Source organism: Electrona antarctica (assembly GCF_951216825.1).
Source record: "Electrona antarctica genome assembly, chromosome: 15".
Taxonomy (NCBI): domain Eukaryota; kingdom Metazoa; phylum Chordata; class Actinopteri; order Myctophiformes; family Myctophidae; genus Electrona; species Electrona antarctica.
Window position 1 is genome coordinate 18386787 of NC_136796.1, and position 14925 is coordinate 18401711.

General features: G+C 42.4%; 1 protein-coding gene across 2 annotated transcripts in view; it reads right to left on the minus strand.

Annotated features, from left to right (window-relative positions):
• The window catches only part of LOC306938455 (receptor-type tyrosine-protein phosphatase U-like), a 177354-nt gene that overhangs the window by 37496 nt on the left and 124933 nt on the right, over positions 1–14925 (minus strand). For both annotated transcript variants that reach the window (XM_079522643.1, XM_079522642.1), the window contains exons 11-14: positions 13461–13563; positions 10352–10631; positions 5674–5710; positions 334–472 (exon numbers count right to left, since the gene is read on the minus strand). In XM_079522643.1, coding sequence (XP_079378769.1) covers positions 334–472; positions 5674–5710; positions 10352–10631; positions 13461–13563 — 559 coding nt within the window. The remainder of the gene's footprint in view (positions 1–333; positions 473–5673; positions 5711–10351; positions 10632–13460; positions 13564–14925) is intronic.

A 14925-nucleotide genomic window follows, 5' to 3' on the forward strand; every position in this document is an offset into this window, starting at 1 on the left:
TAGGGGCCATAACCCTATTTTGTAATTTGGCTATTCAAAATAGCAATACGGAGATTTGTAAGCTGATCACAAAGCGAATTTATGAAAATGTTGGACGTTTTGAACAACCCAAATCTTCTCTTATGGGTGTTCCTGGTAAAAAAATAAATATTTTCAGATGAGGGTCTCTGACCAAATACATATACATTTGGGGTCCTTCACATCAAAGTGCCACTGACTTAAGAGCACCAACAACTCACATTGTAGAAGATGGATGATGGATCATGGCTCTGACGTGAAACATGGAGCATAAATCACTTCAGATTGACCACCAACACTTTCACAAGTACGTACCCCTTCTTGACAACGATGACAATGGCCCCCAGAAGCAGGATGAGGACCACCAGACCTCCAGCACAGGCTCCCAGGATCAAGCCCATGTCCTCTGCATGCTGGGATACCTCCAGAGCCCGCTTGGAGTCCTTGCATGCAGCTGCACAGAGAAACAAAGACTGTTTTTAACACAACAAAGAAACCATGTAAATCTTCTATAGTACATTGAATTTGTTTGGTCCAAAATATTGTGTTTGTTGTCATGATTTGTCACGACTCGAATTGGCTTCGTATGACGCTTAAAAGGTCTTCAAATAAATACTTTTTGAAATGTCTATGGGAAAAATGCATATATCATATCATGTCCTCCAACAGCCGGCTCTGGCTCAGACGAGCGACCCGCCCCGAGGCTACAAATGTCCCCGTCGCTCTCTCACTCCGACTCTGGCCTCTCATCAAGGCGGTTGGGCTATTGCTGGCGGTAAGACAGACTCTCGCACATTTCCTCCTTATTCCCGAAGACTAAGCAGCGCATATAATTAACCCCTGTCTCTCTCTCACTCACACAGGCAGATGCACGGGGCATCACATAAAAAAGGACACGCTTAAAGGAAGCGCGACGAGGGAAGCACCATGAAGGAGCGCAACATAGACGCCGACAGGCGCGTCTATCAGGAAGGAGGAAAAGGACTCACTGTTAGCCCCCGCCGGGGCGACAGCGGACGGAGTCCCGTATAGTTTGGACCCCCCCATTATCCTTCGATTGGGGAAGAGAACTTTGAGTTATAGTTAACCCCCCGCCAGGATTGGACAGACTATTATTTGAGCGCATTTTGTATTATTATTTCCCTGCATTACCTCCCGTTGCGGACCCCTGTATTGAACAAATAAAGATCCAGGGCGGTTGAGCCCACCGAATAACTGTCTCCTGTGTCTTGGTCTGGGTCAGATGCTACAATACATACAGACATACACACGCGTCATTCAATGCATCAATGCAAAAACAAAACACAATTAAATCGCTAATCGCAATTATTTGTGTGACAATTAATCATCAACTTCAATTTGTAATCGTGACAGCTATATTTACAGTAGGTGGAGGAGGTGGCTAAGGAAGCTGGATGCCTCCATAGAGATCCCCTCCCACCCCCTACCTACTACGATGTCGTGGGGCATCTGAGCAGAAGAGGAAGCAACAGATCTTTTGTGCCAGTAGCCAGTTTACAACGAGACACACAATGATCGCTCTGCCAGGTCAACCATGACATAACTTGGAACAATATACTGTATGCCAAGGACTCTGAACTCTAACTTTTAGGGTATGGTTATTGTACTGATGTGGACACTGTCAGATCTCTTTTAGGGTATGGTTATTGTACTGATGTGGACACTGTCAGGTCTCTTTTAGGGTATGGTTATTGTACTGATGTGGACACTGTCAGGTCTCTTTACCATTGCACGATTGTAATGGACACTTTATTTGATTGCCATTGCTCTGATTGTAATGGACACTTTAGAACACTTTCATTAACCAGACTAAACAATCAGCAGCACTCTCTTTTGTCAATTAAATGATTTGCACCATCGTCAACATTATACACATTGACTGCCTATCTGATGTGTTTTTATTCTACTGTTGATGCTGCATTCATATCGACAGTGAATCAACATGTCTCAGCACAAAACCGCACACACACACGCACGCACGCACGCACGCACGCACGCACGCACGCACGCACGCACGCACGCACGCACGCACGCACGCACGCACACACTCACTCACAGTCTGGTTGTTTTGTTTCTTTTCATTATAACACGTTTTTTTTCTCAACTGCAACATCTTTTGTTTCTGCCTGCAATCCAAGTCACTTGAGTCTTGAATTGATTTCTAATTTTGTTGTTTCTTTTGTCCGCCTGTCTTGACAAAATAAGTTTGTATGAGCCGCTTGGGTTTTCCTGCCTCTGTATTGTGCAAATTAGTTTCTGGTTGTAATTGGTTGTTTTTTTTCTTTTGTCTTTTGTCTTTTCTCACAAAGTTTTATCATGTCTAAACTAATTTAAAGTAACCTGACACATTTAAATAGATGCCGAGATCATTTTTTATCAAGCTATTCTCACAGGTTAATGTTTCTACTGGGAGGATGTCTTTTAATGCTCGTCTGAAAGCCAAATGCATTTTTATCCCCCAATCTTAGTCCTTATGCCAATTTATTATTTTGAGTGCAACACCCCAGTGATGTTGACATACTGTTCCAGTGACAAATGTCCACGAACAACACATACAACAAAAATGAACTCCTACCCATAATCTAATTTATGAAGCATGAGATCAGTGATGGATAAAAACAGCTGCTAGGAGAAGCTGGCAGATGACACTGGAGTATTCCAGTAATCCTAGCGAGCTTCTTTTACCACTGCAAGAGCACAGAGGGAAGGTTTATCTGTGTAAATGAGCCTATTATCCTCCTCTACCTACAATATAACATTATATCCACCTGAGAGAGAGAGAGAGAGAGAGAGAGAGAGAGAGAGAGAGAGAGAGAGAGTGTAAAGGAGACCAAGAGACAGACAGAGAACAAGGTAGGGATAGTATGGTGCAGGATTTGTGACAATAGACCATTGATTCCGAGTGTGTTTGGCCCGGAGGAGCAGAATGGATGCTTTCTCCAATTCAGGAAGGCTATTTTCCACAGCAGACTCTGAGCCATATGTCAGCACATGGCACCATCTTTAATATTCTTTATGCATCGCTTGTCCCCAAATTTCCATCACACCCAGCCAGGTGTTTGAGATCCCTCTCGCAATGAATCATCATTTGGGCTTCCCTGGTGTTTCACCAAAGACAGAGCAGTGTCACTTGGTTGCACTACTGATGAGCAAAACACTGAAGCTATAGATGAAACACTGCACATTAAAGGTATAATAGCCTGAAAGAACCCCACGCTTTTCCTGTGCATAGGGGGCAGATCAAACTGGTGCTGGAAACGGACGCCTCCCCCCGCTACCCTCCCCCCGCTTCCCTCCTCCTCCCCTCCCCGGTAGCACACAGTGGAGAACACTGATGTCACAAAATTTGCACTGTTACTCCATCCATCCATCCATCCATCCATCCATTGCCACTTTTCCTGGCTTGTTCGCCCAGGCTTTTCTTTCATTGAAAACAAAACGCCTGCGGTTCCCAAGGCTATTCTTCCCCAGATCAAATGTAATGCAACAGCAACAAGATTACTAAGGAACCATGTGGATCCTGGTTTTGCTTGCTGGGCAGTGGACTGGTTATAATGTCTTGCATCAATGCAGCTCCACACACCTGCTGCTATCTCACAACATGTGCGAGATGAGTCACGTGCTCTGCTCTTACCCCTATATTCAGAGCAAAGCCATTATATTAAAACTATGACACCGTGTTCACACCAACAATAATACCTGAACAGGAAATGGAACAACATCAATTGTACGTCCTCAGGATCACAATCATATACACTAGGACCAAAGGATGTTTCATATAAATATGCCTGCAACTGCACCTCCACTGCTTTTGTGTCACAGCGACAGACAATAGTGAGGCGGGAACCTTTGATGTCAGTGTGCTTCAGATAAGAAAGGGAGAGTTCGGGGAGAGGAATCCAATTTAACATGGCCCTTCCTCATGAGATTCTGACACAATCTGATAGGGAGGGGAAGAGAGGGGCGTTCATCTGCTTACTCTCTCTATGCCTACTGTTTGAATTATAGACTTCTATCTCTCTCTTCCGCTCTGTCTCAAGGTGTCTCTCTCTCTCTCTTCCCGTCTCAAGGAGCAGATTATGGTGCTGCATTCTCCATTTCAAAGCTGCCGTAACCCAACGGGGGTATTCCAAAATGTTAGAACAGGCCAAAATCTCAACGTCAGTAATAGAGCACCGAAGTCTGATGTCAATATTGGTAGAGGGTGCAAATCCACGGGTTCATGTACTTTTTATTTGCATTGTAATCCCCATAGGAGGATTTTAGAATCAGCCTCATATAATAACTGTGTTTGAATAAACAAATCATCCAGGCCACTGCACTCATATGGATATGAAGAATCAACTGACAGAGAAAACGCTAATGTTACTGCTGCTTAATTAGTTAAATGTTTGCTAGAAGCAGACTGTATCATATATGTATGACTGACTGATTGTCGCAAGCGATACAGAGACACCTCCCTGACAATAACACCAAGACAGCTTGTTTATTTTTGGACCACAATGCTTATAGTAGACGATATTAAGATCACCCCATGTTATTCTTCATAGAGAAATTACTTCCGTGAACCAGGGGAATCGAGGGGATAAGCGAGTGACGTCAGGACTTCGGCGCTCTGAAGAGTGAGAACAGAAAGTCAACGACAGAGTGAGAAGACAGCTTCATGTTTAGCGTTCAGCTGCCTTCTTGTGTCTGCTGTGCAGAGCAGCTCAGCAGACACACAGACTCAGGGCTCCATTTTTGTCGCCGCCGTTTCCCGCGACGCGGCCCGCAATGCAGCCGCTGTCCGAAAATTACGAGTATAGGAGCTTGCTCTATCCCTTAATGGCATTTTGGTCCAGCGTCATCGGTATCTATTTAGCCGACACCGGTATTTGCGCCTAGAGGTGTGGTCATGGGCGTGTTGGCACGCTTTCCCCTAAATTGCTATTCTGGTCACATACATTTGGGAAGGTGATAGTGGAGTTTAAAAGCAGCCGTAAGCTGTGCCAAATGAGTTTGGTAGAGCGGTGCGCGCCTCAATGGAGATGTCCAGGCACAGACTAGTCATCTCTACTTACAGTTGGAGGCCATCGATATTGTCCTTTTCTTTTTGCTGAGGTTTGCGTGATCTGCGCAAAAGGACAGTTAACCCATTTTGGGCGGGAACCCCTTTTGGTGTTTTAAACATTATGTTATAATTTAGCTATTGAAAAATAGCAGATCTACAAGCTCATAGCGCGCCACCGAGTGGCGCGCTACGAGCTTGTAGGTCTGCTATTTTTGAAAAATCGTGAAAATATTTATTTCAGAAAACTGGAGGATTTAGAAGGATTTTTTTAAAATTTTGAGGTCAGGCCTAAATGGGTCAAATGATAAGGGACAATATCGGTGGCACCCAACTGTACTTACAGTATTCTCCTATTGCCTCTCTTTTCCTATAATCAGCAGAATTGAGTGCCTGCCACTTCCTTGTGTCCATTGTGTTTATATAATTGTATAGTCAAAGAAGTTATTTGTTATTAGAACAGAACAGAACAGAACAGAACAGAACAGAACAGAACAGAACAGAACAGAACAGAACAGAACAGAACAGAACAGAACAGAACAGAACAGAACAGAACAGAACAGAACAGAACAGAATCAACGCTATACCTTTGCGAGCAATCCGGATGCAGTTGATCCTCGTCTCCTGTGGGGAGAAAAAAAGAGGAAACAAGTTTGAGTTAAAGTCATACCCTTGTTAGGATCCCCAATTAGCTGTGAGTTAAAGGAGTGGTTCTCAAACACCCTTGTTAGGATCCCCAATTAGCTGTGCCCTAAAGTAGTGGTTCTCAAACACCCTTGTTAGGATCCCCAATTAGCTGTGCCCTAAAGGAGTGGTTCTCAAACACCCTTGTTAGGATCCCCAATTAGCTGTGCCCTAAAGTAGTGGTTCTCAAACACCCTTGTTAGGATCCCCAATTAGCTGTGCCCTAAAGGAGTGGTTCTCAAACACCCTTGTTAGGATCCCCAATTAGCTGTGCCCTAAAGTAGTGGTTCTCAAACATTTTTGCCTCAGGTCACCCCTGCAAATAACGTTTTCATCCACAGCAGCCCTGAATCACACCGTTACTATAATAGAACCTTATGTCATATAACAGTATATGTAAATCTTTCCCCCTAAGATACAATGTCGTGTCTATTAGGACAGATTTAAAGGGCCTACTACATGAAATTCAACTTACATATATTTTTGTGTGTTTTTTGCGCTCCCCATTATGTGTTTTCTATCCCCCCCCAAATACGCAATTTTGAACAATCAGGCTTTCTCATAATATAGGGGCTTTTAAGGAAATTGTTCTCAGGAACAGCTCAACTGATTTGGTTGTACGCGTGATGTTATCTGTATCACCCTACTTTGTATAATTCCTCTCCCTCTTCAGTCTTCATTTCCAAATTTGCATTTCCACTTTGTTTACAATGTCCGCCATTGTTGATTTTCCAAGCTGGCATGGAAAGGAAACAAGCCTGGGTTTATCTAGCATCAGTGTTATAATGACTCAAAGATAAAAAACTATTTGCATATCAACGAACCCACCACCCCAGGACATTGCGGTACTGCAGCTAAAACTGCTCCAGGAGCCAGAAAGAAAGAACAAGGACTGGTTATATCAGGCTCAAACCAATTGAAATAAGTTCGAGGGACATAAACAATATGATATTAAATATTAAAATCATCATCGTACAGTTGGGTGCCACCGATATTGTCCCTTATCATTTGACCCATTTAGGCCCGACCTCAAAATTTAAAAAAATCCTTCTAAATCCTCCAGTTTTCTGAAATAAATATTTTCACGATTTTTCAAAAATAGCAGACCTACAAGCGAGTGGCGCGCTATGAGCTTGTAGATCTGCTATTTTTCAATAGCTAAATTATAACATAATGTTTAAAACACCAAAAGGGGTTCCCGCCCAAAATGGGTTAACTGTCCTTTTGCGCAGATCACGCAAACCTCAGCAAAAAGAAAAGGACAATATCGATGGCCTCCAACTGTACATCATCTCATTCCGGCTAATCAGAATTTGCGTCCTCACCTTCGTCTTCAACGTCTGTGTTTACACAAACACTCAAAATTGTCTATTCATTGTCAATGGCATTTATTGTTTGTGTTAGGCCGGACAAAGTTTGTGTTTACACACACACACACCAAAAGCTGGACATAGGAGGGGCTATATCGCACCTCAAAAAATTACACTTGTGTGAAGTGAGGGGCACTCTTAATATCATCATACATCACATTCCGTGCTCAGTCAATCACATCATCACATTCCGTGGTACACACAGACACACAAAGCTGGGCATAGGAGGGGCTAGCGACAGACGTTTATGGATACTGGCACTGGCAAAAATAGGGCTCTTGGTGTGCTGTAGAAGTAAAGTGCAAGTGACTTTGATCGATTCCAAATATATGTGACCAGGTCTAGCAAAATGGTCCTCATCTCGCCTATAATGAAAAGGCAGAAAATCTAAAATATACTTGATTTTCTTTTTTTGTGATTTTCGTTTTTTTTTTCATATCAACACAGATTATTGATTTGGGCAAATTAAATGTATACATTTATAAGTCAAAGTAGGCTAGCCAGCTCTAGGTGTTGAAATGTTGTGAACATTCAAAGGGGATTTTCTCAGCTTTGGGTAAAACGGCACAATCATTTTAAAATGGTCATATCTCCTTCAAATATTTTCCAATTTCATTGAATGATACATCATATGAAAGCTTACATTCTGTACTTTAATAATCTGTAAAAAACTGAAAACTTACTCTGGTCGAGATGAGGGCCTATTTGCCAGACCCGGTCACATATATTCTGAGGCATCAGGCACCCCTTGACTTGCGTCAAGGCACCCACTTTGAGAAACCCTGGCCTAAAGCACCTGGGGTCCACACCCCCCCCCAACCCCCACCCCACTGCTCCGCATTGCTCCAGGTCCACAAATCCAGGTCTTCTAATTGGCTCCCCATCTGCCCAACCAGCACTCCTCATCCATGACTCCACGGGGCACGTTATCAAATTAAGGTTTTAAAGATGCTAAATCACACTTTATGTGCAATTATGCTAATCTGCGCTCCGAGAGTGGAGTCAGAACCTTCTCACCTAAAGCGGCACCAAACTGCCTTTTTTAATTGAAAATGTCTTCCAAATAGACTTTCATCTCCTCCTGTCTCTGGAAGTGACAGATACGTTCTACTTACCTCCCCATCAAGAGGTTATTAAAGCAGCTGCTGCTTATTTGCAGTGGTGTAAAGCACACTTATACTCAAGTACTGTACTCATTACCTTTACTTTACTTATGAGTATAATATTTTTTGTTACTGAGTATTTCTACAGTGTGGTACATTTACTTAAGTAAGAAATGTTTCATCATATCATGATGAAGTTGCTGATTAATTGTCACACAAAAAATTTTCATTGAACATTGGAACGTTACAAGTTGTATTTCTGTTTGCCTTTAAGGCTTCGTAATCACAAATTGCACAGGGCAGATATGACAAATACCTTAAATATACAAAGAATTCACTGACAAATTTACTAATATGTAATACTTGTTTCTTTCCAAAAAAAATACAAAATAGCTGCAATAGTTGATATACAAGCTTACAACATGTCACAAAGTGGTGTGTTATAAACCTGTAGATCTGCTATTTTTGAGGGGTGCTAGCCCCTCCTATATACAGCTTTTGTCCCCACACGTCTCAATATTTTTGCCATTGACAATGAAAGGAGAAATTAGGTCAAATGTCAGCCAAATATGACGTAAATTTGTGGCAACAGGCAACAGACATTCTGATTGGCCAGTATGAGATGATGCATGATGTACGATGATAAGAGGGCCCCTTCACACGGGTGTGATTTTTCAACAAGGAAATGATTGAAGATTATGCAAAAATAATTGTGATTATCTCAAATAATTGTGATTATCTCAAATAATTGCGATTAGGCGATCATGTAATAATTGTGTCCTTTGTCAAAGTGTCCTCCTGGCCTAAACACTGTCCAGCGGCTTGCATGAGACGTGGGCTGTTTAAGATTTCAATCCATCCATCCATCCATTCCAATAATGAATGAATTAATTTGTTCATTCATTCATCATGTCTACAGTAACCTACCTACGATATTTATCCAGCACAGTCCTCGCTATAATGTGTGCGTTACGTTTGCGACATGACACCCACAATGACATTCAGAGGCTGTTTTGACAGAAAAAGTACTTTGACAAAGTACTGGTTCCATCAGCGCCTTTCATTTGAGTCTCATTTGGGATGAGAGCTCTTGATGTGAGGCTTACTGGTGGTACTCTGGATCAATAGGGAGAGATTTCAATCACATTTCACAGCACATAGACACAGGGAGGCCTTGACCTTCAGCTCTCATTCATGAGAGTTCTGCCCAAGGCCAACTCCATTAAACACACAAGAGGGAGATGGCTCTTCATTCCCCTGAGAGGTACACCATATTGTTCTGCAGATGATACACCAGTCAAAGTGCTTTTAACTTCAATGTACCTGTGCTTGCTGGTCAGGACTGTCCTTATTCATGCAAGTGTAGCAAAGTGGCTCAGAGCCCCTGCCTGAAGCCTAATATCTCCCCTGGTCAAGGGGGAATTCCCCTTTAGGCTAGTGTATAAGATGTTTGGCGTAATTGTCCCTTCCTGTGCGGGAGACCCGGGTTCAAATCCTGGGCATTATATTGGCTCCGCTAGTGAAGCAGAGTTACTCTGAGCCTCTGCCTGAACATCAATACAAGGGGGATTCCCCTTTAGGCTAGTCGATAAGATGTTGGCTTTAGTATACCTTCCTGCACGGGAGACAGGGTTAGAATCCTGTGCGTTACACTTGATCCTCTGGCAGATTCTTTAGACTTTTTAAAAGACTTAAAGGTTGCATCACTTTTTTTTTTAAAGCATTTTTTCTAGCTGAAAATGAATATACCCGCCCCATAAAGTTCTACAAGCTGATGGTATCAATTTGATAATTCTACTTGCACAATATTTAATTTAGTCTCTACTCCTTCTGGGCATTTTTGGTCACAGTACATGTGCACACACATGACATTTGTCCGTCAAGAAATTCCTTGCAGATGATTATCTGCAAGGTATCAGGGTATGGAAGCGCTCGTTATCAGTAAAGCCTGCTGCACTATGTGCAAATTAAAAACAGGTGGTACGCATGGGCCGTTGAGTGATATTCAAGGTTGCTGAAGCATAACGTGATGTGTCTACACTCTTGAAACAGCAGCAGTCAGGTAGTGCTTCTTACTCAATACTTCTTACTTAATGCTTCTTACTCACCCCTCTGAAGTTGCTGGTAGCCTGAAAGTACACCAGATAGTTGTTGGTGGGATCTAAGGGAGCGTTCCAGTAGCCGTTGTAGGTGTGGTTGTCCCCCACGGTGAAGGGTGTGGCCTCCGGCAGACTGCTGGGCGCCAGCTCGGCTGTGTAGTAATGGGGGACTCCTTTAGCCTGGGCCTCGTTGTGGGAGTTGGGAGTAGGAAAACAATCGACGGTGCCCAGCTCTCTCTTCTTCACCTGCCTGGACCCATCCTCTTCCACCACCACCACCTGGTACGCACTGAAGGAAAGTAGTCACACGTTATTACACAAGTCGGGTCCTCTGGGACCACAACTACTCCTGGTTTTCCAGCCTACCACGTATATTCAGCTGGTGTACTGTACTTGTACATTCTTGCCAAATATATTTGAGAAAGACAAGATGATCATGAAACATATAGTATTGGTCATGATTGTCAAGTCTGTATACTTACTATACTATTGTATAAGTGGGTGTCACCCTGTGTAAGCGTTGCCTACACTTTAACAGTCGCCTATCAATCAGACAACTTCAGTAGATTCAGAACGCTGCCGCTCGGGTCCTTACTAATACCAAGAAAGTGGAGCATATCACTCCAGTCGTTATAAGCCTTATATGGCTCCCTGTGTGTCAAATAATTGATGTCATTATACTACTGTTATACTACATTTGGAATACATTTCTGATCTTGTGCGATATTATGAACCATCCAGGTGTCTCAGGTCATCTGGGAATGGTCTGCTTTTGGTGGCAGCATTTAATTTGTATGCACCACATAATCAGGAACAAACTCCCAGAAAACTTCAGGTCTGCTCCCACTCATTTCTATTAAAACACGATTAAAGACCTTTATCTTTTCCGCTACCTTTGATTGAGTTACTTTTCTTTCTTTCTTTTTACTTCATTTGTTTTATGCATCCTAATGTCATTTTATAATTGTATTTCCTTTGCTTGATGTTCTGTGAAAAGCACATTGAATTGCCTTGTTGTTGAAATGTGCTATGCAAATAAAATGGTCTCATGGCTTGCCTAAGAATCTGACAAATACAACCTGCACATACCTAGAAAAAAGTAATTTATAAAAAAATGAATTACAGATTCTTGGATTTCCATGTCAAGATAAACAGAAAACATGTTTTGGATATCATACAGTGGGTAAACCACAATGTTGTGGGGAAGAAGAGTGACGAATCCATGGAGCGGTGCCCTGTAGGCCAGGTGTAGGCAATCAATACTGAGGTGTCAAGCTGTGCTTAATGGTACACCTCAGCTATGGCTGTGCCCAGAGCACCCCTCCGTGGATTTGTCTATACATTGTCATCAGTCTCTGGTCTGGTTCTTGTGTATAGAGCATTATTTGTTTGTCTCGTTTCCTCTAGCATCTTTGCAGACACCTTTTCTTTTTCCATTTTATTTACCAAGCCTCACCACGAAGTAGGTCATAATAATTTGTCTTGTTCTCACCAAGGACTTGTTAGATGCTGAATGTAATTAACTGTCTGGAACAGTGTTCCCAGAGGATACAAAATACGTGTGTTTCTTTGGATACTCACACATACTTGGCAGCTGCAATAATAATCATGTGACCACAGGAAGGGAGGTTAAGTACTTTCCAATATACAGCCACTTCTTTTCTCCTATTGTACATCATCACTAATGAATGTACAGCAATTACAACAAACATTCCATTTAGTCTTGAAACTTCAAGGCCTTAGAAACTCACATTTACCGGAGGCAATTTATATGATAAGCATTTAATTATAGGAAGAAAAGTGTAGTACCCACACGTACACATGTCACAATCCTATTCTCACATCATCACTAATGGAAAGAAACGGCAAAAAACATTTAAATGTTTTAAGTCTTAGTAAATATAGTCCTTTTGCACACCTTGCAAGGACAGGTGGATGTGTCTAGCTTTACACACTACACAATCCTATTATTATCAATCCCATCATCATTAATTTAAGAAAGTGTAAAAACGTTTTAAAGGTAGGGTAAGTGATTTTCTTTGGTTAAAATAAGTAGTAGTAGTAGTAGATAGTACTCATTGCTATAGAGTGTTTGTTGAATAACAGGAGCTTCCATGTCTCCATCTTTTTATTAAACAGCAAATGTATTTTCAGGTCGGGATACCAATTTTATCCAATCAGGGTAGTGGGTACAGATTGCATTCAGAATACAACGTAAACAAGTGGAATTGTAAGTGATGACACAAAGAAATGAGCAGACAAAATTGGAACTGGAATACTATAACATTTTAAGATGATATATGGCTATACTTCTAGTGCCGCTAATTGTTTGATCCAGTGTTCCGCCGCTGCATAATACGCAATTCCCGCTATTTGTTTAATGCGTTTAATTCTCTGTTTTAAAATAATTAAAAAGAAACAGCGCATTTATCCGGGACCTGATGACGAGGCCGTCGCGTTATGATGACGAAACCGGAAATCAAGTCATCATCTGGGCTGCTAGGGCTTCTGGGAAATTGAGCCCAATGCAAGTGGACGGGGTGTTTGTTTGGACTACAACTTGCTCTGCACTGTGGTTTCGTTTCGCATTGTCATGGCCGCTGGTGCGTCTGATCATAACAAGACGACGGACCATTTTTTACCGGATTTTCGTGGTTGAAAGCTGCAAATACTTCAGCGTATGCTCCAAAGGTAATAAAACAATGTCGGCAGCGTTGGATATTTGATTAAAATGCGGGGAACACAGGGTATGGCGTCAAAGTGTTAAAGAGCTCTGGAGAGACAGGGAGACCCCTGTTACAGAACAAACACTCTATAGCGATTAATATCAGAATATAGTGATTTAAGCTTTTAACAAAAAACGTTGTTTTAGCCAAAAAATATCACTTAAAGTAAAGTAAGTAGCCTTGCCGAGCCATGAGGCTAATTCTTAGTAAATAAAGTCCTTTTGCACACCTATTTGCAAGGACCTGTGTGTGTGTAGGAGAGAACAGTCAAGTTACAGGACACTACACTACACTACACTACAGGACATGCAGTAGTGTAGCTATAAATGATGCAGTGTGGTTGGTGGGTGTTTGAACGCACGCTTGTACAATACATCAGTAACAAGGTGTACCTGACAGGAGCTCCTCTGCCCACCGCAGGGCGAAGAACAACTGTGATGGTGCTCTCTGACTCGCTCAGCGGAGACGGGATATCTCCATAGTCAAACACAGGAGCTGCAGAGAGAGAGAGAGAGAGAGAGAGAGAGAGAGAGAGAGGAGAGAGAGCGAGAGCGAGAGCGAGAGCGAGAGCGAGAGCGAGAGCGAGAGCGAGAGCGAGAGCGAGAGAGACAGACTTAGAATTAGGATGATACCCACTAATTATCAAAATAAAAGAGAGCATTGACATTGTATAACCGCACCTATAGGAAAGTGAACCAGACACGCTCCACAAAAGGTCCCTCACATACAGTGAAATATATCCCCCTTAGCCCAGTTAGCTCTGGGACTCCGTGCCCAGACACAAGCACATGCACCAGAAGCTATCTCACACACTGGAAATTAACTCTGAGCTACAGTTCCTAACCACCTGCCCACTGTACCAGGAGATGCGAAATCAGTACTAGTTGGCACAGTCTACAGACCTCCTGACCAGCAAGGCCTCTATGATATTCTTGAGGGATGCTTAGCTGAGGAGGAGGGGGCAGAGAAAATCCTGATGGGCGATCTGATTTAGTAGGTTTTGTGATCTGCATAGTGTCAGCCAGCTAATTACCCAACCCACTAGAGCGTGTGTTTCTACTCAAACTGTCATTGATCTCATTCATGACCTCGGACAAATCCAGAATCTCCAAGAAAGGTGTTATTGTATGCGGGCTTAGCGATAATTTTATTATCCTACTCTAGTGAGGTCTTTAACCAATAATTGGGGAGTCTGGATTGGTCCGATGAGCTTCAAAGCACACTTGTCGAAGAAGCTTGGCTTGGCTTCAAAACCAAATTTACATCAGTACTGAACAACATGGCTCCTTTGAGAACCATCAAAACCCGCTCGGAGCCATGGATGAATTCGGACATACTGACTGCAATGAAAGCCAAAGACAAAAAATGCTCTGAATTTCTAAAATGCAAGTCAAAGCTTGCCAAGTGCTTCGACAGTGATCTCCAAGCACAGCTGGACAACCTAAAAACCCAACGAAACAAGCTAAGAAATATTGTTACTGCCATGACCAAATCAGCTAAAAGAAACTTTATCAATGATAAAGCTGAGGAAAACAAAAACAATCATCGGGAGCTCTGGAAGCTACTCAACAACCAACTAGGCTGCGGTCAGAAACTGAAAACCAGGTTTTCAAACATAAACATCAAATCGAACGACTCTCATCACTGACAAGCTTGATGTGGCCAACTACTTGAACATCTTCTTTACAAACATAGCAACAACGCTGGTTAACAAACTGCCCTCCAACTCTGGGCTCTATGGTGTATGGTTATTTATTTTTTTGGCTATATAGAACTGTCTATTTGTAAATGTTATGATTTGAACAAGGTGGACCCTCTTGTAAACAAGTGTAATGCTTTATTGGGTCTTTGTATTGA